This window comes from Pterocles gutturalis, unplaced genomic scaffold (genome assembly GCF_000699245.1).
Source record: "Pterocles gutturalis isolate BGI_N339 unplaced genomic scaffold, ASM69924v1 scaffold730, whole genome shotgun sequence".
In the NCBI taxonomy this organism is placed as follows: Eukaryota; Metazoa; Chordata; class Aves; order Pterocliformes; family Pteroclidae; genus Pterocles; species Pterocles gutturalis.
The window spans coordinates 150,982-173,835 of record NW_010137956.1 but is presented as its reverse complement, the minus strand read 5'-3'; the positions used below and the strand labels follow the sequence as shown (position 1 = coordinate 173,835).

The window sequence follows — 22,854 nt, the reverse complement described above, 5'->3', positions numbered from 1 at the left end:
GCACAGCGTAATAGTCTTTATGATGAATAACTCCCTCCCTTCAGAGGAGATTCATGATTCCCACTGCTCACAGAGTACGAGGCCCTGGGGGAATCCCGTTTCCTCCTCTGCGGTGTTGCTATTCCATTTCCCAAAAGCAGCCTGGGTCTCCATGTGTTTGTCACATCTGCACACGCTGTTATCAATCAGGCTGCATGCCTTCTGTGTGGCCAGGCGATACGCATCCCCGGTGCCTCTGACAGATCTCGTGCCAGCACATACCTTAGCACTGCTCCTCAGAGCTGACAAAAATGCAGTGTTTAAGGTATTTTCTTGGGGGCAGGTGGGGAAGGGACAGCAGCTTTCCTAGCCATGCTGCTTCCAGAATCTGGGCTCAGGTGCTGCAGCCAAGCTAGTCAAGAACAGATTTCTATTGCCAAACGAGATTGGTATGTGAATCAACTTCCTACAATACCGAATGGTGGAAAGAAGGGGGCAAGACATTAAAGCAACTATAATTATGCTCACACTATACAGTCTGAAATAAATATGTCATATTTTTCTGGGGGAAAAGGGGGCAGGGAAGAAAGGATTGACAGTTTTTAAGTTTTCCCACATCTATATTTCTGTAATGGATTGTGTGCTGCTATAAAGGTTATTGTACAGCTTTCATCCTGGTATTTTAATACACAGCACATTTTGACACCACATCTTTTTCTAAGTGTCTCCCGTTTGGTACAAACGTTGCAAATTGAGCAGATCTGAGGAAAAATCCAGCAGCAAGTAATATGGATGAAACCAACCAGGATCTACAGAAATGTAGTAGAGACTCACAGATACCTAGTGAATTTAATGTAAAATGCTGCTATTTGTGTGAGCAAGTCAAGGGTGGTGATTCTCCGCCTCAACTCTGCTCTCATGAGACCCCACCTGGAGTACTGCATCCAGCTCTGGAGTCCTCAGCACAGGAAAGACATGGACCTGTTGGAGCGAGTCCAGAGGAGGGCCACAAAAATTATCAGAGGGCTGGAGCACCTCCCATACAAGGACAAGCTGAGGGAGCTGGGGTTGTTCAGCCTGGCTCCAGGGAGACCTTCTAGCAGCCATCACGTGCTTAAAGGGGGCTACAGGAGAGATGGAGAAACACTCTTGATTAGGGAGTGTAGTGACAGGACAAGGGGTAATGGCTTTGAGCTGAAAGAGGGTAGATTTAGATTAGATGTTAGGAAGAAATTTTTCACTGTGAGGGTGGTGAGGCACTGGCACAGGTTGCCCAGAGAAGCTGTGGATGCCCCATCCCTGGAGGGGTTCAAGGCCAGGCTGGATGAGGCTTTGAGCAACCTGGGCTAGTGGAGGGTGTCCCTGCCCATGGCAGGGGGGTTGGAACTCGGTGATCTTTAAGGTCTTTCCGACCCAAACCATTCTATAAATCTGTGATTTGCCATCACCCCATAGGAGAAAAAAAAAATGCAATGTATAAGGAGGACTGAGCTAAATAAGAAGGATATTATTCTTGATTAAAATCCACAAGAGGTTACTGGGAATGTCTTAAGGGAATGTTGAGTTCTCCCTCTTAAAAAAAAAAACAAAACTGCTAATGTATAAATAAATGCAAGTCTATAGCTATTTAGCTTCTCATCTTTTTTCTGTTAACTTGCTCAGAAATTTCATATATAGCTTTTTTTCTATATATGCCCACTGTACTCTTGGGTAGAGTGAGATGAATATATTTATACACATACATATATACATCCCTATATCTTTGCAGATACACACCACATGTATAGTGTGTATTACAGACATACCTACCCGTCCATCCCTTGTGGGTGCACCCACTCTGTTTCTCACTTCTGAGTGATGCAGGAGAAGTTTTGAGGGTCACAGGCCTCAAAAACATGTTAACCTACCTCCTGATTTTGCAAGATCAGGTCAATTATTTCAAACTTTGTTTTTACCTTTACTGTGTAGAAACATTCTTTCATAAAGAAAAATGGAACATTAAAGTATTGGTTTTCATATCTGGCATTTCATATCTCACTATACAATGAAAGGTCTTTTAACTGCTAATCATTTTATCAACAATACAGAAGAAAAAGCCTATATATATTTGGAAAATGAAATGGCATTTGGGTACCAGAAATCTAGATCCACTAATGAAGTGCTTCCAAACCTGAAGCCACACTGCCTACCTTTCTGGGAAGGGGTCCTCAGCGATCCACAGGTCATGTTACAGAGCAATGAGAATTTGGGCATCTGAGGCTCTAATCTAATGGGTGAGCACATTGGGACCAGCTTTACAGATCCATCCTGGCAGACATACAGCTAAACGTCTCCAATCCCTAAATCAATAGAGATCAGTTCAACTTTCCTTTGGTTTGCATAAGGCCAAATGTGCAAAAGCCTGCTTGGTCCTTTTCCTTTAAATTCTGGTTGCTTTATGCAACCTGCTCGCTTGTACGCAGGTCTGCTCAGCAAGACCTTGGTGCCGCACAGCAAGCCTCCAATGTTTCTTAGACAGGAAAGGGGATGATGCAGACTTCCATCTGGAGGAGAGATACAAGTACCTAGAACTTACACAGAAGAGACTGTGTTCCTACTCAGGAAGAGATTCATTTCACCCTATTTGAGCCAGCCAAGACACAGGTATCTTATTCTAAGGCACCTGTCTAGGCTGCCTCTGTAATCAACTGAAAAAGAAAGGAACATCTGGTAGGCAAGTCAGCCCACCCTGATATATGTAGCACTTCCTTCCATTCCTCCATGGGAGGAATTCATTTGACCAGCCCAGATCAGAAGGGTAGTGATCAGTTTACTTAAGCTAACAACATGAATTGCAGACAAAGGAATTGCCATAATGGTGGCACTAAAGAGGGAGGGAAAAGATAGAGAGATAGTGACTTGGGGCATGGAGATACAGGCTTCTCATAAAAGAAGCACCAAAAAAAAAAAAAAATGATGTCTCTACGTCTCTAGAGAGATAGTCCCAAAAACGGGTTTGATTCCTAAAGAAAAAGGCAAAAAGTGGGGAGATGGTGAATGAAGATATATCTAATGGTATTCTCAGTATTAAAATACAGCTCACGCTAGGCTCTTCCTCAGCTGAGCTGGTTGTCTAAGTCAATGTTGTACCAGAGAAATGAGGTAAAGCCCAGACCTTTAGGATAGCGGAAAGCAGAATAACCTTGCAGCTGAATTAAGAGGCTCAGCCAAATCATTAGCCCATGATGTTACAGCAGTGCCATAGGAGAGCCTCCTGCAGTGTCCCCATCCTGCCTGCACGGCTGAGTGCTGCTGTCGGACGCATGCTGAGAGAAGTCAAACAGAAAAGGAAAAGGCTGTGAGAAGAAGAGCTTTAGGAAGTTTTAAAGACAAAAAAAAAAAATGTAATAGGGTCTATAGCTGAGTGCTTAAAGTACAGTGCTTGCAATTTTCACAATATTGCAGAAAACTTACCATGATCCCACCTTTAGCAAACTATTCAGCATGTAAATGCCTTCCTCAGCATCATCTGAGAAACACCCTTGTAATTTTCAGCTTCCTTCATCTTGATTTTCCTGATTTATATTAACCTTTTCCTCACGGATTTAAAAATTAATTTAATGAGGAGAGAGATGTAGGGGAAGAGGGTAAGGAAGAAGGGGGGACATTTCAAAAAGTACTACAAAAACTCTTAGAAATGAAGTGGACACGATGAACTAGAACTATCATAATGCCCCAAAATATCAACCAGCAGTACAAATTAAACTGAAAAGTGAAGGAAATGAACATACAATAGCTCAGAAAAAATTTGAGGAAACCAAAGTTTTAAAAACAATGAGTTTTTCTATTCTAGAAATATCCAGTAATTTTCATTCAAATTGTATAATCACCAATGTTTAAGAGATTTTAAAATGTGGCCACTGTACTGTCATACTACTTCAACAACATAAAAATATGTTTAAAGCATACTTAGTAGGTGACCAATATTAAAAATTTCTTAGCTTCATTAGGTTGACAATGTTGAAACAGTCACATTAATTGACCCATATGACTGTGTATAAGGCTGCTAGCTAACTAGATATCTACCAAGTAGGGGCATTCATGCCACTAAGTGACTTCAATCACGAAAACAGTCAACTAACGTAAAAGTCATGGATTTCTGGGCATAAAATCATACACCTACGATAGTGCAGAGCACGCTGCATAAAAAAAAAAAGTCACTTAGGGATCTACAAAACCTCGTAGCACCAGCCTGAAGTAATTTGAGCAAGCTAATTTTCTTTTGATCCCCAGTGGTTACAGGAAAATTCATCAAAACAGACCAAGGTAAACAGTACAACACTAGGCTTTGCAGCTTTTTCCCCAGGTGAAATGTACTACAAAAGAATCACAGAAAGGATTGATTCTTCTAACACAGAAACAAGAAATGTTACCAAACTGAGGTACAGCCTTTTTCATATTTTGTCTGTGCAGTTCAATTCCACCTGGAAACATCCTCCATCCACATCTTGTGTTCACAAGCTCACCCATCAGCGTAACTTCTGAGCACACATAGGAAGATGTCACTAAGGGGAGGAACACCATTTTTTGTATTCTTTGAGGCAAAAAAAAAAAGGAATTTACTGAGCAACAGGCTCTTACACATATTTGCTATCACCAGCAGTTGGTGCTCAGATTAGGGTACTAGTCTGCCTCTATGACATATGGAAAGAGATGGTTTTTTTCTAAAGCCAAGAGTTTCCTTTAAGGACTGTTAATTACTCTCTAGAAAAACCTCACCTTCTATGTTGCTATTTCCACCCCCCCCACCCGACGAAAAGGGAGATATCTACTAGTTTGAAATATTTTTTTATTTTATGGAAAATCAGCAGAGGCAAAGGAATTAACAGAAGAGAAACATATCTTAGTATGTGTAAGGACAGTAACGGTATTCTGCCTTCAGTTTTTCCATTCCAGATGTAAGCCTGCTCCTTGGTGTCCATTCACCTGCCTGCACCTGCAATGCTCCAGGAGACCATTCCGTTACCATCCACTTGCCACAAGCTCCTCTCTTTGGGATCTGCTCCTCACCAACTGACCTTAGGAATCCCATTATCAGGAATGACAACTTGTCAGGCCAGGAACTGGGGATCCGCCTCCTAAGCTTTGAACAGCTTGCAGGTGGACCAAAATAGACCCACTGCCCTTAAACTGGCTCATTAATAGGTAGAGGCAAGACCTGATCTTTCCCTCCTAAAGGGGCTGGCTAGATTATATGGCAGAAATACAGCACTGCTTCTCCATGCAGGAGTTCTCTTGCAGAGCGTAAAGTTTAGGCTAAGGGACAGGTTTTCCTTCAGCAGGCTTGGTTGATATGTGCTCCTAGTTCCCATGGAGTAGGAGCTTCTGCACTTCACAAGGAGAAGGAACAGCAGTTACAGCCATTCTCAAAACTGTGGAAACATGACTGCATAGATGTTTCTTTAAAATACATATTTAAACCTCATTGCCAACCAAAATGCAATCTGACAGACTCCTGGCATGCCTCGGTTGGTACTTCTACATCCAGGATAAGCTTTACTTTAGAGAAAGACAAATTAAGTGTGCATAGAAAATACAACTGAGGGAAGTAAGAGTTTATTGTTTGTAGCAATTCTTCCAACTTCTAATAATTTCACCTTTTTCTTAAAGCAGCTAGAGGTATTAAAACTCCTCCCAGAAAAGCAGGCCTAGCAGAAATCTACCCAAAGAGCATGAAAGCCTCCACCAGGTTCAAACAGCACATTTGATGAGGAAAATCCCAGTTCTGAGCAACTCTGTCTGGAGGGCAAAAGGCCACCTGGATTTCATTCCAAGTGGAACTAACTATTTAATTTGTACAGCAATCATGTTGACAACAAAGATGAACACATATGTCTCCTTTAAGTGCCTCAAGGGATCATCTTTTCTTCCCCCCCCCCATTTCAGTAACCGTGGTAACTTGGGCAAAACCAGCTTTCACCTCAGAAATTGTTTTCTGTGATAAAGGATTTAAAATCGCATTTGTCATCTAACCGTTAAATTTTTCCCCCATATACCTGAGTGATGAAGGAGAGGAAACCTCTGCTTTACAAACGAAAGAGAACCTCTTCTGCTTCTCTCTGAAAAGCCTTCAAGATGAATGGCAATGAAGTGAAATAGAGAACATATTTTGCAAGTTGTGCTTGGTTTTTTGCTGGCCTTAACACAGGTTTTCATAAACACCTGCTTAATGTATACCATAATGTTGCCAAAAACCTTCACATCCACCAATCAACTAGTCAAAATACAAATCCTGATTGTAGAAAAAGAGGTTTCCTACATCATTTGGACTTAATCAAGATGTGCATCGTTTTTTTTCCTTCAAATCAACTTTGCAAGTCACAGAAGTCTAAGACTGTCTCTGTACTTTCCACTGCACCAATACGAAGAGTTGACACAGCTATTGAAAAAATCTTTTGACAGAGACTATTCAAATCATGATTCATACAGGCTATAGCAAATAGAATACTCATTCATTAACCCACGTATTGCGCTGTTATAGTTTGGATTAAAGCATGACAAGGCCAGCACAGTAATTGTTGCCCTACTTAGGGAAAAGTCCAATAAACTATTTAAGGCAGTGTATAGCTAAAATACTAGTGGCTTGAAACTCAAAGTATTGGCATAGATTTCTGTCCCCTGCAAAAGACTGTGCTGAATCTGCTCAGAAACCTGAGCTGCTTGGGCAGTAGAGCTTTCGCTGTTACTTTTGGCAGGGGTACATATAAACAAGAAACATCACAAGTCTAGAAGCAGGGACAGAAAGAACAACAGGCAGAAGAAAAACTTGAACAAAACTTGGTATTGTAGGACAAAGAAATGCCCTTAAACCGAGGAAGGATGAGACATTAAAGTCTTAGCTCAAAGGACCTGGTGTAGTAAAAAGGAAAATTGCCTTTGATTGCTTCTCTCTGTTGGCATTCATGATCTTGTATTTCCTTGTAAAGGAACTGAATTGCACTAATACCTGATCTGTTCCCTTCATAATATCTTTCTCTATCAGAAAAAAATCTGCAAAGCACTGCGTCTTGACTAGCCACTTGGATCAAAACAATAGTAGCATGTTATATGACCAATATACAAAGTGGGATGGTATGACAGAAGACCATCTTTCGATTTTTAACAATGATACCACTGCTTTATTTAGGCCCAAGACATAAGACTCTGCCCATTAATCATCATAGAATCATTAAGGTTGGAAAAGACCTCAAGGATCACCAAGTCCAACCCAAGTCCAGTGATATTCTGTCTTTGGGAACCTCCTGCCTCCAAAGAAGAAAGGAGTATCACACTCCTCAACACACAAATGTGTTCTCCTTCACCGAATGAGATACTCACCAACTAGCCTTTATGGTGGGAACCTCCAGTGGGGCTCAGGGAAGCGGATACCAGCTCCCAGCGACATCCACAAAAAGTCAAAGGAATGACACAGTTGAGTGCCTCTGGAAATCCTCTGCTGTTTTGGTGAAGGCACTTTCAGGTCAGACAAAATCTTTCTGACACTTCCAGATAGAGTTTTATGCAAATCAATGCGAGGAAAAGGTAAGTTGTGGACTAATGCAAAGTGAATAGTAAATTCTAGGCTTATTTCAATCAAATATTGTGCTTTAATGGAAGATTAAATTCTTACAGGCAGGCACTGAAAAACTATTTTTAACTGAACCTTCTTTACTATGTGACACAGATCCTTAGAAGAAAGGTGTATGACTCAGGAATGTCTGTCACACCGTCAATCTCCTACCAGCATTTTGCTTTTTTTTCCTGGCATTCGGCCATGTCTCGGCTCCCATTCATGGCCTTTCCCAGACAGGCTCCATGCTCAGCCCCTGCCAGGAGACCAGCTCCCGCATGTCTCACTCATTTACTAGACTCTCAAAAACCCCTCTCTGTGCTGCTTGCTACCCTGCCCTACGCACTTGGACACGGCTCCTCAGAGGCAGCTGCAGTGTAACCTATTACTCCCCCTTCAAAGATTTTAATAATCTCCTCTTCTACATCACCTACCAAAGCTCGACAAGGGGTATCTAATATTAGACTGCTGATGGGCTGAGGACACCACTATCAAGATGACCTATAATACCTCATTATTTCTTGCTTCCCATCGCTCTGTCTGTCTGGTCTTCCTACACTGAGATCATAAGTGCTCTGGGACACAAACAGGTTTTTTTTATCTGAAAGTATACATTATTTAGCAAAATTGAGCTGGGCTCTGCAGGCAGGAGTCCTGGTGCTACAGAAAAATAAAAAGCAAACACAATATCACATATTACAGTCCATTTTGCTAATAAGTTGAAATGACTTCCCAAAGAAGGTTCAGTGATTTCTTTCTCCCTGGTAGGAAACTGTTGCATAAGGATCATTATAGCACAAAGATTGCTATTTTATTTTCAGATTAACAAGTACCAACAAACAACAATTCACACCAAAAAAAACAGTATATAAGGAAAAGTAAACTAACCTCTGTTCAAATATAACAAATACCTCTCAGTGAGAGAGTTTTATGAGACTATACAGAGAAAAATAATAAACGAAAGAAAGCACAGAGACCAAAACCATTCATCTTAAACACTGTGCCATGTGAAAATAACTTATTTATTAAGGCTGGCAGAAAATTGTTCATACAAGCTGCTTTTCATGGGTAATGTGGGATTCAGCAAAACAGCATCTTTCACAGAAAACATTTCAGATTTTCATCAAAAGTCTTGGTTTAGTTTTGGCTTTGTTTGACAGAAAATGGAAGAAGGGGCAAGGAGAAGAGAAGCAGATTGGCGAGTAAATTTAAGCAAACCTTACTAGAATGCCCTTACACTTGTTAATCTGAGTGCAGTCATGGAATTTCTGCATGGAAAGCCTTTTTATTCTGTTTCTTGGCTCATGGTCAGAAAGGACAAAACAGACTTAAGGAATATGTCCCAGAAAATGATGGGACTTGGGGAAACTGCAGATACTGTCATCCAGGACAGTGGTGTTCTCTCTTCGTAGAAACCCGGCAAAAGCAATCTGCCACTCTCAGAATATGATGATTTGAAGACCACAGAGAGAGAAGGAAAAGTGAGCAAAAGCAATCTGCCACTCTCAGAATATGGCGATTTAAAGACAGCAGAGAGAGAAGGAAAACTGGTGCTCAAGCAGTTTATGGAGCAGGACTGTCACCCAGCCCAAAAGAAAACTCTCTGCTCTCAGGAAACGACTGTGAGGATACCACCCTAACGCCCGAGGTCAGGTCCGGCTGCCAGCAAACGCAAACCCAAAGCATCTGTGTGGGTTATGACCCATACAAGCACTGCTGTTAACATATTTGCAACATGGTCACAACCCTTTTATTTACCTCCAGGGAGAGCTTTTTGGAAATGAGTGCAACAAAGAATCTGATCTTTTACTACTACATTTTGCTTTGACACCGTTGTATTTCTGCTAGGGTCAATGGTGAATGTAACACTGAAGTAAAATGGTGATTACGCAGTCCCAACATTTCATTATTAATGTCATCTTCCTCCCTCTGTGAAGCTGAACTTTAGCTTTCAAATAATACATCTTCCAAATTCCAGGCTGGTACAGTTTGATTTGCAAGGCCTTTTGTAAGAAAAGGTGTGAAGCATGCAATCTAAATATATACTCTTTAATTCTCTTCTCTTTGTCAGTTTAAACTCTTTAGTTTGTACCCATATCCGTGCTAATTAACTTTTAAATACGTTGCTGATAGGCAAATCCTCCTGGTTTAACTCACAAAAATCATATGCCTGCACACGACAGTTGAGAAACTCCCCAATTTTTAATAAATCATTGTCATGAATTTTTCAATGAGAAGAAGAATCTTTGAAATTTCTAGTAGAAGTGAAAACACAAAATGGCAACTATTTGGTGGCAAGTTAATTTTAGAAAATTCTGAAATGCAATTTAACCTCAAAGTCTGAGTGTTGGCTTTGAAGTACCTGACTTCCTATCCTGCAGCATCTTGGATACCCAACCTACCTTGGCAAACTGACAGCTCTCAAGACGACACCAAGCCAGCAACATCCAGCGTTTATGCTGGGGCCCCCATAGCAAAGAGCCTGCCTTCCAGGAAGCCCAACGGGGAGAGTCTGTGCGCAGCTGTCCCAGGGGATCTCAGAAATCCAGAGTCCTTGGCAATGGCCAGCCTTCCCATTTTGGTGAACCAGACTTTCCAGTAACAAACTGTCACCTTAGAAATTGCCTGGTCCACTCAGACCCAAAGTGAAACAGTTTTATCACACTGGTATTGGTGGTAAAATGCCATTTAAACACAAACCAGAAAAAACCCTCAGTGACTGAAAATAGCATTTAGCTTCTCTGAACCCACTTCCTCCACATGTTAAAAACTTACACCCTTACAGAAAACACTATATGTGAGAAAACACTGAGAAAAGTAACACGGTTTTTAGCACGCTCCTATCAAAATATAAGCCAACCAAACTGAGCAGAACATATATAAATAATAACAATAAAAATTAAAAGCAAACAAGGTGGCAATGCCATTACCTCATCTGAAGTTTTCCCAGTCTGACAGACAAATTACATTGTTATCCTGCAGTTATTTATTATGTCTCACATCTATTTCTGACATATTAAAATGAAAATTGTGCTACAGAGGTAAACTGAAGGGAAACTTTAATGAAAGTATATGAGCTTTAGGTCATCATTATAAGGTGAATGGATCATATGAACCATTGGATCATTTTGACCATATGAACTAACGTAATTTGGTTTACTACATTGGAGAAGCATGTGCTAAAACATTTTTTAAAATCTCTTAGCTATTTCTCATATACTCTGATAGCTATGGGATGGTAAGTCTGAACTGAGAAGAAATACCCTCCCTTTTGCTGGACTGCAAAATTTCGGTCTTAATTACACAGCTGGAAAGTTTGGAGCCTGTTCAGTACACAGTGTTGATGAAGCAGCAAATCATAGGCCTGTTTGGGCATACTGCAAAACTGTTTCCCAGGCCCTGTCCCCTGGAAACAAAAGATCAGAGGAGCAAGACAGGTTCACATCAGGCTCGTAGTGTTTTGACACATCTGTATTTGTGTCTCTGTGTGTGTAAACCCTTTTATTGGGAAGGGTGAAAACCAATAGTCAGAAAAAGTGCCCACACAGTTCAACAAGGGAAATCAGTCCTTTGTTTCCATGAACACACCCTTCATTGTTCTTCAAAGGAATTTTTATTTTTATTCAGATATAACCTGCCCCAAACATAAAGTAAGAATTGTGAGAGGATGGCTTCTACTGTAAATATTTCCCATAGTAGCTTCTTACAGCAATGAACAGGTTCAAGCTTAACCTTCCTCCCACTAAAGTCAGTCATCACTACTAACTTTGATAAGATCATGACAGAGTTGTACATTTCTTCCCACCTACCAGGCCAGAGGAAGAGGAAAAGAGCCCTACATGCCGGGAATCCCCTTTCAAACAGGCATTAAACCATCCATTAAAGTAATACCATTGTTCTTTGAAAAAAAAAAAACAAAAAACAACAACAAAAAAAAACCACTAGAACTACACAGCAGAAGAAACAAGCTGAGTATCCAAAATCAGCAATGAAAATTCTGAAATCCATCCTGTGCTCAGCACTCCTAGATCACACATTACAATTTCTCTTCTAAACACAAAGATTTTCACCAAATTCATCGTCACTGCTTAGTATTCAATGAACATGGAAAAGCTAGGCACATAGATGCTTGCAGAAGAAACTACCTCTATTAAGGTGAACTGCTGTCCTCAGCAACTGCACATGTGTATTCCCAGATGTAATAAGCCAGGGTCTCCATTTATGACAAGGGAAATGGAAGAGCCACTCAGACAAACAACAAAGCAACAGCAGACTATATAGCCACCTTCTCCATCACCTCAACTATTTTCCACTGTAAGTGTGCACCTAAACAGCATTCTAAGAGGGTGTGATTATGGAGAACACGAGAAAATAACACGACAGAAGGAAAAAAGAGCAATACATCATTATCAACAGAGGCTTTGTTCAGGTACATGGCCCAGCCTTGTCCTGACTGTACTGGAAGAAAACTAGGAAACATGAGCCAAAAGCAAATTATAGTGTGTCCAGCCAAAACACCAGTCTGGCCAGCAAGAGGATGAGGAACCCAGCATATGCCACAGCAAGCAGCTCCTACACAGTTTAAACACAGCCAGAGACGAACCGCTCCAAAACCCCAGCAGAATGGACGTTATCACCTAGTAGTGCTGTGGCCCCAATGCAGGTGTGTTCAGTGTAGCTGGGTCTTGAAACCCATTACTGCTGCACACCTGGGTCTGGCTGCGTTCAAGCCAACTTGAACTTTATCAGAAGTTCATTTGCATTAATTAAGTTACATTGTTAGGCCTTTGTACATGTGTTCAGAGGCCAATTGCTGTAAAGCCAACCAAGAAAGGACATGGTCTTCCAGCTTCCTTAATGTTTTGCACAAGGATAAAATCTTCTCCCAGAGAAAACATTTCAGTGACAGTTGTCATGCCTACCTTGCCCAAACCAGGGGTGTCTTTCACTTTGCTGACTGCCCTCAGCAAACATGGTGGTGCAGGGGGTGGGGAAGCCTGAAGGATACTGCTGAAGCTGGTAGAGAAGAGAGGAGATTCAGGAACAGATGAAGCAGAAGGCCTGTGCTTCTTCTTTTTGGAAGACAGGTTCAATTTCTGAGCAGCTCTGTGGGAAAATGACAAGAGTAAGCTAAAACAACACCAAACTCATCAACACAAGCAGTCAAGAATAAATAAAGGTATTGATCAGGTTATTGTTTACATAGGATCTCAGTTTTGACCTCATTGATCCCAACAGTTCTATAATTCTGGTTCTTCACTCATTATTACTAGTTTAATGCCACTGACTTTGCAATGTTACTCCAAATACACACAGGCTGACAGTAGGGTCACAATCAGGCCACTGTCACTATCTCGTCTGTTGAAACAATTCAGCCAGCAAGAAAGCTTCAAAACCTACAATTAAATCAATGAGCTATATGGCAATTTCTGTTCTAAAATTAAGTTCAGCCACAAGATGGTTCCCACAGAATAGTTTGTCATTCATAAACCTCTGATTAGAAAATGAATACCTGTGCAGTGTTTGGATGTAAGCAGGCACTGTTTAGTTAATTAGTATTAAATGCTCAGGTGGATTTGCTGAGGTGTGAGAAGCCTTGCACTAGATGTTTTAAATTTTTGACACCTCTTAAAACATAAGGCAGCCTAAAAACTGAAGAAATAATGACCAATGAAAATATTGCTGTTTGCAGCAAGATGGAGACAATCATGCCACACTAAGCGGGGAAAACAATGAAGACTGCTTTTAATATTACAATATTCTTTGATAAGAATGCTGAAATTTGTATAGACTTTGATTAAAAAACTAAGCTTTTCTGGAACAGAAACATCCAGTACTTTTGTTTTGCAAAATGTTTTATTTTGAGAGACAATTCAACACTCTGCCTTTGTTGCAGTTGTTCCAACACTTGTGTGCTTTGCACTGCCCGGGGATAATGTTAATATTAGTCATGCTGTGCTACTGTTCCCCTTCGGTAAATTGAGCACTTTAAACAGAGCAGGTCAACTGGAGCACAATCTCAAAGAAGAGATGGATATTACAATTCTATGTTGTTTGCTTTGGCAGACAAATTGTGACTTAAGATAGGGATGAAAGTACTGCTGACAGTAGCTCTCCTTACCTTGCTGCAGTGTGACAGTCAAGACCAGTAATTCTAAATCCTCCCAAGTTTTAAGAAGCTTTAGGCTCCATTACTCTGGTAACAGTATCTATTACCCAATATTGAACTTACAAAAGTAATTACGTTATTTTATCCCAAAGAATCAGAGAAAAAAGGCTGAAAATAAAATATATGCATACTAATTTCTGTACACAAGTACCTTATGTTTGTATAAGATGTCTCAGACACATGAACAAATTACTGCTGGGCATGAGGTTGCCATAAGTCAGCTGGTCATGTGTACACCACCAGTATGCACTCTTTTAGCCTATGGCAAGCATAAAGCAGTTCCAGATAGATTAGTTTTTAATTAAAAAAAACAAAACAAAACAAAAAAAAAAAACCACTAGGAGATTTTAGTTGACCTGACAGGGAATTACAACTCAGAAGTTTCTGTACCACCTCCTGGCCCTCATCCTTCCCCTTCCCTCTGGCCTACCAACTGCAGTTCATAACCTGGCACTCTCTTGTAAGAGTCTGCTCTCTTTTTCATAGAAAACGTAATCAAAATGTGTTGGTCAAAACCAAAGCAAAAAGCAACAATTTTTCCTTTTCCTAGAAACATTTCAATGGTTTTAGAGGATTCAATTATTTCAGCTTCCACACTGTCCATCACTAATACTGTTATAAAGTTGTCCATGCTGAATCAACATTTTCTGTGTATCTTAGCTTCACTATAAAATTATTTTAAGCAAAATATTGTACTATGGGCAACAACTGAAAATATAAATGTTGTCCAAACACACTGTAAAATTTACTCTTGTAGTCAAGCTCAGTAGTCCAGTCTTAAATTAAAAAAAAGGCTCCATCAACTCTGGTCATACATCTGGTCTCACTGGCTCACCTTGGCTGAAAATACATTTCCTAAAAACCATTTTCTAAGTTGACTGACAGAGCCATTATGCCTCTTGACACTAAATGCTCCAGCATTTGCTGTTCCTTTTACAAAGCTGGCAGTGAAATACAAAGAAATTCTTGACCCAACCAAGCCATAGCTGGCATTCCCTTAAAGAAAAAACATTGCTGGAAGTACCTGGCCTTTTCAAAACCTTGGAATTACATTCTAATTTAACAGTTGCAACCTGTGAGATTGCATTCAAGTGGAAGAACCTGTATTTTTGGCCTGCAACTGGCAAAATGTATTAAAAGGCAATGAACTATATCTTATGGCTTCATGGGGTTTTCTGGTTTTCCCAAGGAGAGAAAATCAATGCATGGCAGCCTAGAAAATCATCTACAAGAGCGATTAGATTTGACCGAATTTTGAAGGGGATCAAAAAGGCAATAAGCCTCAGGTAATTCCCTAAACATTTAACTCGGAAGAGAAGGACATTTTAACTAGATGTAGGCTGCAATATGACACAAACACATACAGTGTGGCTTTCTTGTGAGCACACTTGTAAAACCATTTGGCTTGGGCAGCTAGCATTGCTCTGAACACAGTTGGTCAGCCAGCCGAAGCTGATCTGGCCCTGTGATCCAGCACAGGAGGTTAGAAATTCTCACATTATACTTTTCAAGGCAAGTCAGAGGCCTGGCTCTCCCATGCAGACCCCATGGACTGCCAGACTTCTCAGGCAAAGCACCAGGCTGGACCTTGGGACACTGGGCGCCACTGTGGCTCATGGCCTGCCCAGCCCAGCCAGCAGCTGTTTAGACTCCGTTCTTTGTACAGGAGCCAGCTAATTTGGTTTTATTTAATATCTAGTATTATAGTACTCTGATTTCCACATGAGTCTTTGCATACTACTGCAGTAACAGTAATGGTGATGATGGCAGCATGGCTGTATGTGTTGAGAATAAACTGATCATACTCCAGATTACGTTACATCCCATTTGAGCCCAGTGATATCAGGTACAAACCATTCAGGGGTGGGCAGCAGGCTCCAGTGGAATGCAAAACGCTTCTCTGCTGTACATGGTATGGCCCTGTCAGGGATTGTGTCCAAAGAGACACACAAGGAACTTGATCCAAATTAAATTTGGGAAGTTCATATTTTAATCTGTATTAGACCACTGTGTGGACATGCTCATTCACAACAGAACTGTCTTTAATGTAATTTTACTGAATTATCTTCCAAAGTAATGCAGATTTAATCCAGTTTAACTAATATACATTGGATTTTGATTATTTTTTCCTGAGAGTCCCTACATAAACAAGCTAGAGGCTTTTTGAAAACTTACAAGATTTGCAGCAGAGGAAATAAGCACAAGATCAAGATCCAGTGTTGCCAGAGGGGCATTAGAAAGCCGATGAACGTTCCAATGTATTGCAGGCGAGAAAGGGGAACTGCTTTGAAAGTCCACCTGATCCATAGCAAAGACTGAGGTCATTTCTTGAAAGGACATTCTCTGCTTTTTGTTTTTTAAAATACAAGTTCAATAAGGTATATCTCTGGGCATTCAGAATGCTTTTCACCTCTTGTCTATGCTGAAATGGTGATATATTTTTTCCCTTAAAACTCCATGGGCAGGCTGGGGTTTTCAAATACGTTCATTGTAGAGCTAACTCCCCTACACTGGAAGCCAATTCATGACTGATATGAACTTTCTGAAAGCTGAAGATCCTCTGTGGGATTCACTGAAGAAATGGAAGTAAACCAGCTTAGAGATAATTCTGAGCCAGGAGAGGGCAAAGTATGCTGCTCTTTGGAAACTTGTCTAGAGAGATGAATGAACAGAAATTGATTAAATAATCCATTTTTAACACAGAACAAAGACACTGCTAGGGGTGATGCAAAGACCTCTGCTAAGAAAGTTATCCATACTAACTATAAGCAATACAAGAATGAAGTTGATGAAACTCTAGACAAAATAAAAGGCATTATAGAAAGCTCTGTAAATATCTTGCTTAGAGAAGTCACAGGGTAACAGTTACAGTACAACATACAAAAAGAAACACTGTGGAAGGAACAGCTTGAAAATTCATGGTTTCTAAATTAACTTTGGCTGCTAACAAAAAACACCTTCAAAAACTGGAGACAAATACATACATCCACTAGATACAAAGCAATAGCCAGGGGAGAAAAAAAAAAAAACTCAAGCACCACAAAAATGGTGTGATACAGCATTTAAAGAAAATAACAATAAATAAAGCCTCCATAATACATAATGCTCACATGCCACACATTATGCTTGCATGCCTCCAGCTTGAACGGGGTGGACTGGGACCTCATTTGGCATAAATTCATATAAGATCACAAACTTCAGTGAGGCTGGCTATGCCAACTCATGGCATATTTGCTTCCACTCACTTAAGAAAACAGACTCTGCTAACAAAATTCAAGAGACACCTATTTAGCTTGAGAAAATAAATTATTTTTTCACCAATATGTCATCCAAGGCAAAATTAAAACTTCAGGACTCACTGTCAAAATAGAGGTCAGTAAGGCCAGCAAGACCATTAGACTCAGAAGGATATTAGACATTTAAGTGAATAATTAAAATATTATTCACACTCTTGTCAGCAAAGATCATCATTGATAAGTAGCGTTGACTCTTATGCTTCAGTACCTGACACACCCCTTCACCACTGACATCTAAAGAAATTTCCTTAGGTGCATATCTCTATATAATTATTCATTACTGGAGTTTCATATGATGCATCCAGTACTTATTAACCTCGGAAAAAGAATTCCAGATCATGGGGGCCAGTGAGCTGGCATATCAGTTTCAGTGTCAAAATAAAAATTGAAAATATGCTCACTTTCATATCATATTTTCCACAGAGAAAATGGCTTTCAAGCTGTTGAGGTCAAACACTCATGGAAAGAGGGCAGATTTAGATTAGATATTAGGAAGAAATTCTTTACTGTGAGGGTAGTGAGGTACTGGAACAGGTTGCCCAGAGAAGCTGCAGGGGCCCCATCCCTGGAGGGGTTCAAGGCCAGGCTGGATGAGGCCTTGAGCAACCTGGGCTAGTGGGAGGTGTCCCTGCCCATGGCAGGGGGGTTGGAACTCGATCTTTAAGGTCCCTGCCGACCCAAACCATTCTATGATTCTATGTACTAGCTAACTTTAGGGTAAATATTGGCAATTTTCATTAAAATAAAAATTTTCTTTTTCTTCTTTATTTGGAGAGATAACTTTCACTTTATAAAACAAATACTCACTGCTGGGTGCACCAGTCAAGGAGTAAGTTATGAACTTTATACGTGTAAGGGATAGCTTACCAGAGGATGTGCTGCTTTGACAAGCCCAAAGGAGATTAATGGTTCCCTAGTAATTAAAACACTGTCTTTACCTATCCAGAACTGCCTTGCCTGCTGTATCTTAGTGCTGGTCTGGAAAAAAAAAAAAAAAAAAAAAAAAAAAAGGAACTTTAGCTTGGAAATCAGTCTGCTGAACAACCTCCCTCAGCATATTTGTGCAGATATATCACTAGCTATAAAATACATCCACATTTGTTACCAACATTTTTGGCTATCCAGCATGAAACATTCATATCCTATGGTCTCAGGTTGGGCACCTAAAAGTAAGACACCATTCCCCAGCTTCACCCTCAAAACAAAAGCCCTACCAATGATTTTTCTTTTTTAAACCACAGTCATAATTCTGTAGAAAAAGTAGAAATTCCTGACTGCCACCTACAAAGTGTAGTCTGCATAGTATTTTAGTTAACTGATGGAATGTCAAACAAATATACTGGATGCCTGCCATTAGTTTTCACTATTTCCAACTGAAATGTTTGCAAATATGGGTTCTCGGTGTATTTTCTGTTTTGTGTAAACATGTTTATATAGAATGAGTCATCATATCATGCAGGTCCTCATGTAGCTGTAAGGTAAAAACCAATGGGATACAGCAAAATTACAATCATGCAGGGTTTTGTTTCTGTGAGAAAAGCCAGTCTTGCTTTCAGTTAAACAACGTCATTCAACAATTCCTTCTTCTCCAGGCCCTTTAGTTACCAAATTATATCAGTTATATGTTGTGTATACAACCCGGACACAGGGCAGTAAATGGGATGTTCACATTTTCTAATTACCAGTTTCTAACCTAGCTTCTCTGAATCATCACCAAAAGTGATTCTGTTTCCCCCAATCACCTGTAGAGGTGACACAGGGTCACTGAGGTGACATTACAGCCAAGGTGACCTGAGTTCCACCATCAAAAGTGGAGGCCCCGTACCTGCCACTGCCCTGTCTGCATTCTTCCTTTCCCCCCTCTCCTTCTTTCCTCGTATTTATTTTGGCTTGGCTGCTACTGTTTTAACCTCCTAAACTGGCTCGTGCCAAAGGGTGCTCTAAATCACCCTTATTTAACATGGTTAATATGCCTGAATTACTATGGTAAGCACTTCCCTGACCTTAAAATCTGAGCCATGTGATTACTCAATGTGGTTTCAGGCAAAACCTCATCTTTCTACTCGGAGTGCAATGATCTGGCCAGGAGCCATGGCTTCCTTTATGCCATGCCTTTCTTTACATGTTCTAAAGCAAGGAGAAGAGAGATGCTCTACAGGATGTTTAACCAACAAGTTAGCAGCTGTGCTCTGCTGCAAGGGCCAGGTTGCCTCTCCACCATCTGCTGCAAACCAGCAGTACCAGCCCAGAAGCATGCTCCATGGCAGAGCGAGAACAACCTCCAAGGGCTTTTCCTTGTACCTCTACATGGAACAGTTTTTCTCACCCAGAGGGAATGCAAAAAGAGCGACAAATCCTGCAGCTGGCTTACCATGTCCCTTCCCAGTCCGCACTCCCTGCCTTCCAACAGGACTTACGAACTGCAAACGAGAATCAGGGCAACTTTACTGCACTTTAATTCTCTGTGTGGCCAAACCCAGGGCTGTGGTGTTACAGCCTAGTAAGACATGTAAAGAATCAAATAAGAATCCTCAGAGGAACATTTCCTGCATTTGTAGTTCCAGTAAGATTCTTAGTATTTGTGTTTAATTATTTTACAATGCCTTTAAAAATCTGGAGATAATTTGAACTTTCTGCTTATGCTGTAGAAAGCATAATAAACATCTCTCTAATGCCCAGTAAACACTTGCCCCTTATTGTTCTCTTTATTTTTATGCATGCATTCAATTTCATAGCAACAATAAAGCTGTCCCAGGCTGCAATCTTTCACTTCTTGGGTGGTTAATTCAGATGTTTTGGCTACGGTGCCTTAGTGACTGTGCTCTCCCCTGGAACTGTACTGTAACTGGCCAGAAACTCATTATTTTTAACTTATTTAATTCTAACAGAGTCAAAATAGGGCTTTGAACTTTATTCAGGACAGGTCTCACAAAACCGGAGGCTTCTTGCACACAGGCAATCTTAGTGAAATTAACAGCTCAGACCTGATCTTATACCAAGTTCAAATTTGTGCAAATTCACTGGCAACAGAGCTGCTCCTAATTTGCACCAAAATGAAAAGATGAATATGCTTGAAGATCGATAGCTTAATGAGAAGCTCAAAGTCCTAAGCAAGTACATACTGCAGGACAGAGGACTCGTATTCTACACAGCTGCTATTTGGGTGAAACTCCCAGTTTCAGAAAAGGATACAACAAGACACGAAACAAACCACTTCTCATGTCATTACTGTTGGATCCACAAGATTCTCTTCACCAAGTATCTCTGTACTCTAGCAAAGATCTTTTTACCTAACCTAAAAGTTCCTGAAAAACCTTGATTCAGTGACAGATGTCCTTCTGTCTTTGGCAACAGGATCACTGATTAGCTCTCATCCAGAGAGACAATGTTGGCCAAAAAAGTGACAAATCAAATGAACTATCACATTTGGAATTTCTACAAGAATTCATACCCTTGTCCTTTAACAGCACTCATCAAGCAAACTACATCTCAAGTCAACAGTTTGATACATTTAGCTAGAGAAAGATGATTTCTGCTTTCTTTCTTTTCTTTCCTTTTTTCCTCATTCTCCGCCTAGTACTATTCCTAAATTTGAGGCATTACTGATCCAGGTCAGCACACACACCGTAAAAATGACCAGACGCACCTTTCCTGCTGTGTTATTGACTGCAGGCACACATAATCCACCTGCATTTTTAGAGAAGAGTGATTTTGGTGATCAACAGAATTACCTAGCTCTAAGAAAATATTCAGCACTCAAACACAGAAGAAAAATCACTAGTCAATTTTTTTAAAGAGTGGGTAGAGATTGTTTTTATTATTAATCTAGCTTATTTTTCCCTCTGAAAAATGCTTTTATAAAAAATGGTGGTCAGACAGACGACAGTGCTCACAACATTATCCCATTCTTGGAAAGCTCTGAGGATCAGTTGGATATGTGTCACTGCACGCTTACTCCACGAAGCAAGCTGAATCATTATGCTTGGATAAAATAAAATCAGATGTTTAACACTAGTCTAGTTTAATGTGGGAAGAAAACCAGCCACGTTTCCTATAACTCAAGTGAATTCAAATGTAAGCACTTACCAATGACTGCCATGGTTACTTGGCAATGCATCTTCAAGTCCCGTGGGAAAACTGCATAGGCAGGAGACTGACAACCACAGACCAGAGTAGCCTTACTTTCAGCCACACAGAGCTGAGGGCAAGAGCACTAGTATCTTTCAAGGAAAGGTCAGAAAGAAGCTCCATCCAGCTCAAGCTTTGGGTGTTAAGAAGCACTGCCTGTATATACTAAAGATTTAGACTGCAAGATGCCGGCATTGCCACTAGGTAATAAGAAGGGAGACGTGCACTGTTTTGTATTTGTACTGTTATTGTGTAAAACAAGAAACACACGCAGATCTGTCAGTCTTCAAGTGTTAGCTGGAAAATATTAGGGGCATAGATGTACAGTTTCTCTGTCTTCTCCTAAAAGCATGATCAGGGATGGCTGGCAAACAGATTTTCCCCGTTGTCTTGAGACAACCTAGCAAACTTCAAACCATGGGACAGGACTCCCAGCTAGCCAGCCCCTGAGGGCTAACTGACTCTCCTTGTGAGCAAGAAGCAATGACAGTTACGACAGCTCAAAAACATGACTAACAGAAGCTTTGCAATGAGACACAAAACGCTGGCCATTTAATAGCAGTCCTTAAAAACATATAAAGCAATTTCTTTAAGTGTATGTTTTATGGAGCTTATACAATTACAGTTATTCTATTACCTTGGATGCTAAAGCCTGACCACACGCTGTGCAGAAAGCTATTTTGCTTTGTCTCTGTCCCATTCAGCAAAAACCTCTCACAACACCAGGAGGAAAAGCAGCCAGCACACAGATTCACAGTCCATTTTGTCATTGTTTAACTTTCTGGTTGGCAGAACAATTAAACACATACATAAAAAGGCCAAAAGTCAGGTAAGCTTTATGGGGTTTTTTGCCTCATCAATATTTTGGAGGCCAGCACATTAAAAATAACACCAGTGTTCCAATGGTAAACTACTCTGACAACACAGATGCACTGAAATTCAATGCACTTAATCCCAGCTCTGACAAGCAATCTCCTGTCATAGTCAAAAATATTTCCTCTAAGAGTTGCTGGAAGTCTTGCCTTGTTTAAGTCACCACCAGTAATTCTTTGAGACAAGTTGTTTTCACCTACTGGAAACTATCAGCATTACTATGTATAAGATATTAAGGTCCAAGACTGAGCCTGTTTCGAGCAGAGGGTTAAACTAGAAACATTCTGAGCTCCCTTCCATCGTCTGTGATCCAATGATGCTATGAAAGAAATGTTACTGCAATTCTGAGAGCAATAAAAATATTATGCTTTATTTTTTCTTTTAAAATACCTTTTCTCTGAAAAATTTCAAAGTAATTTAGCATCAATCTCAGCAAGTTATTCGTTCCAAAATGAAAGTTTTCATTTTTAGAACATTAATTTAGATATAATTGAAGCAAAAGTCAAACTACAATTTCAAATGGAAAAAGTTAATAACCACTTCTTTTTAGAGGGTGTAACCACAACACATCAAAAAAATTATTGATTCCTGTTTACTTTCTGGGAGGACATAAACTAAATCAGCTGAAGCTGAAAAGTAATTTAAGTTGAATGAAATCCACATTTCCTGCTGGGGAAAAAAAACTTGACAAAAATTTCACCCAAGCCACCTTCAATGTTTTGTTATATGACCTTCTATCTCTATCTGCTGACGATTCAGGAAGCAATTCTACACAACGCTAAAGACCCTCATTTCCTGCAAGTCCTATGTGCCCAGCCTCT

The 22,854-nt window shown here is 40.3% G+C and overlaps 1 protein-coding gene across 1 annotated transcript in view; it reads right to left on the bottom strand.

Annotated features, from left to right (window-relative positions):
• Nucleotides 1–22,854, bottom strand: part of KIF26B (kinesin family member 26B) — a gene marked incomplete at its 5' end in the record, with an annotated part of 194,608 nt that overhangs the window by 91,531 nt on the left and 80,223 nt on the right. The window contains one exon of the mRNA XM_010082769.1: nt 12,490–12,673. Coding sequence (XP_010081071.1) covers nt 12,490–12,673 — 184 coding nt within the window. The remainder of the gene's footprint in view (nt 1–12,489; nt 12,674–22,854) is intronic.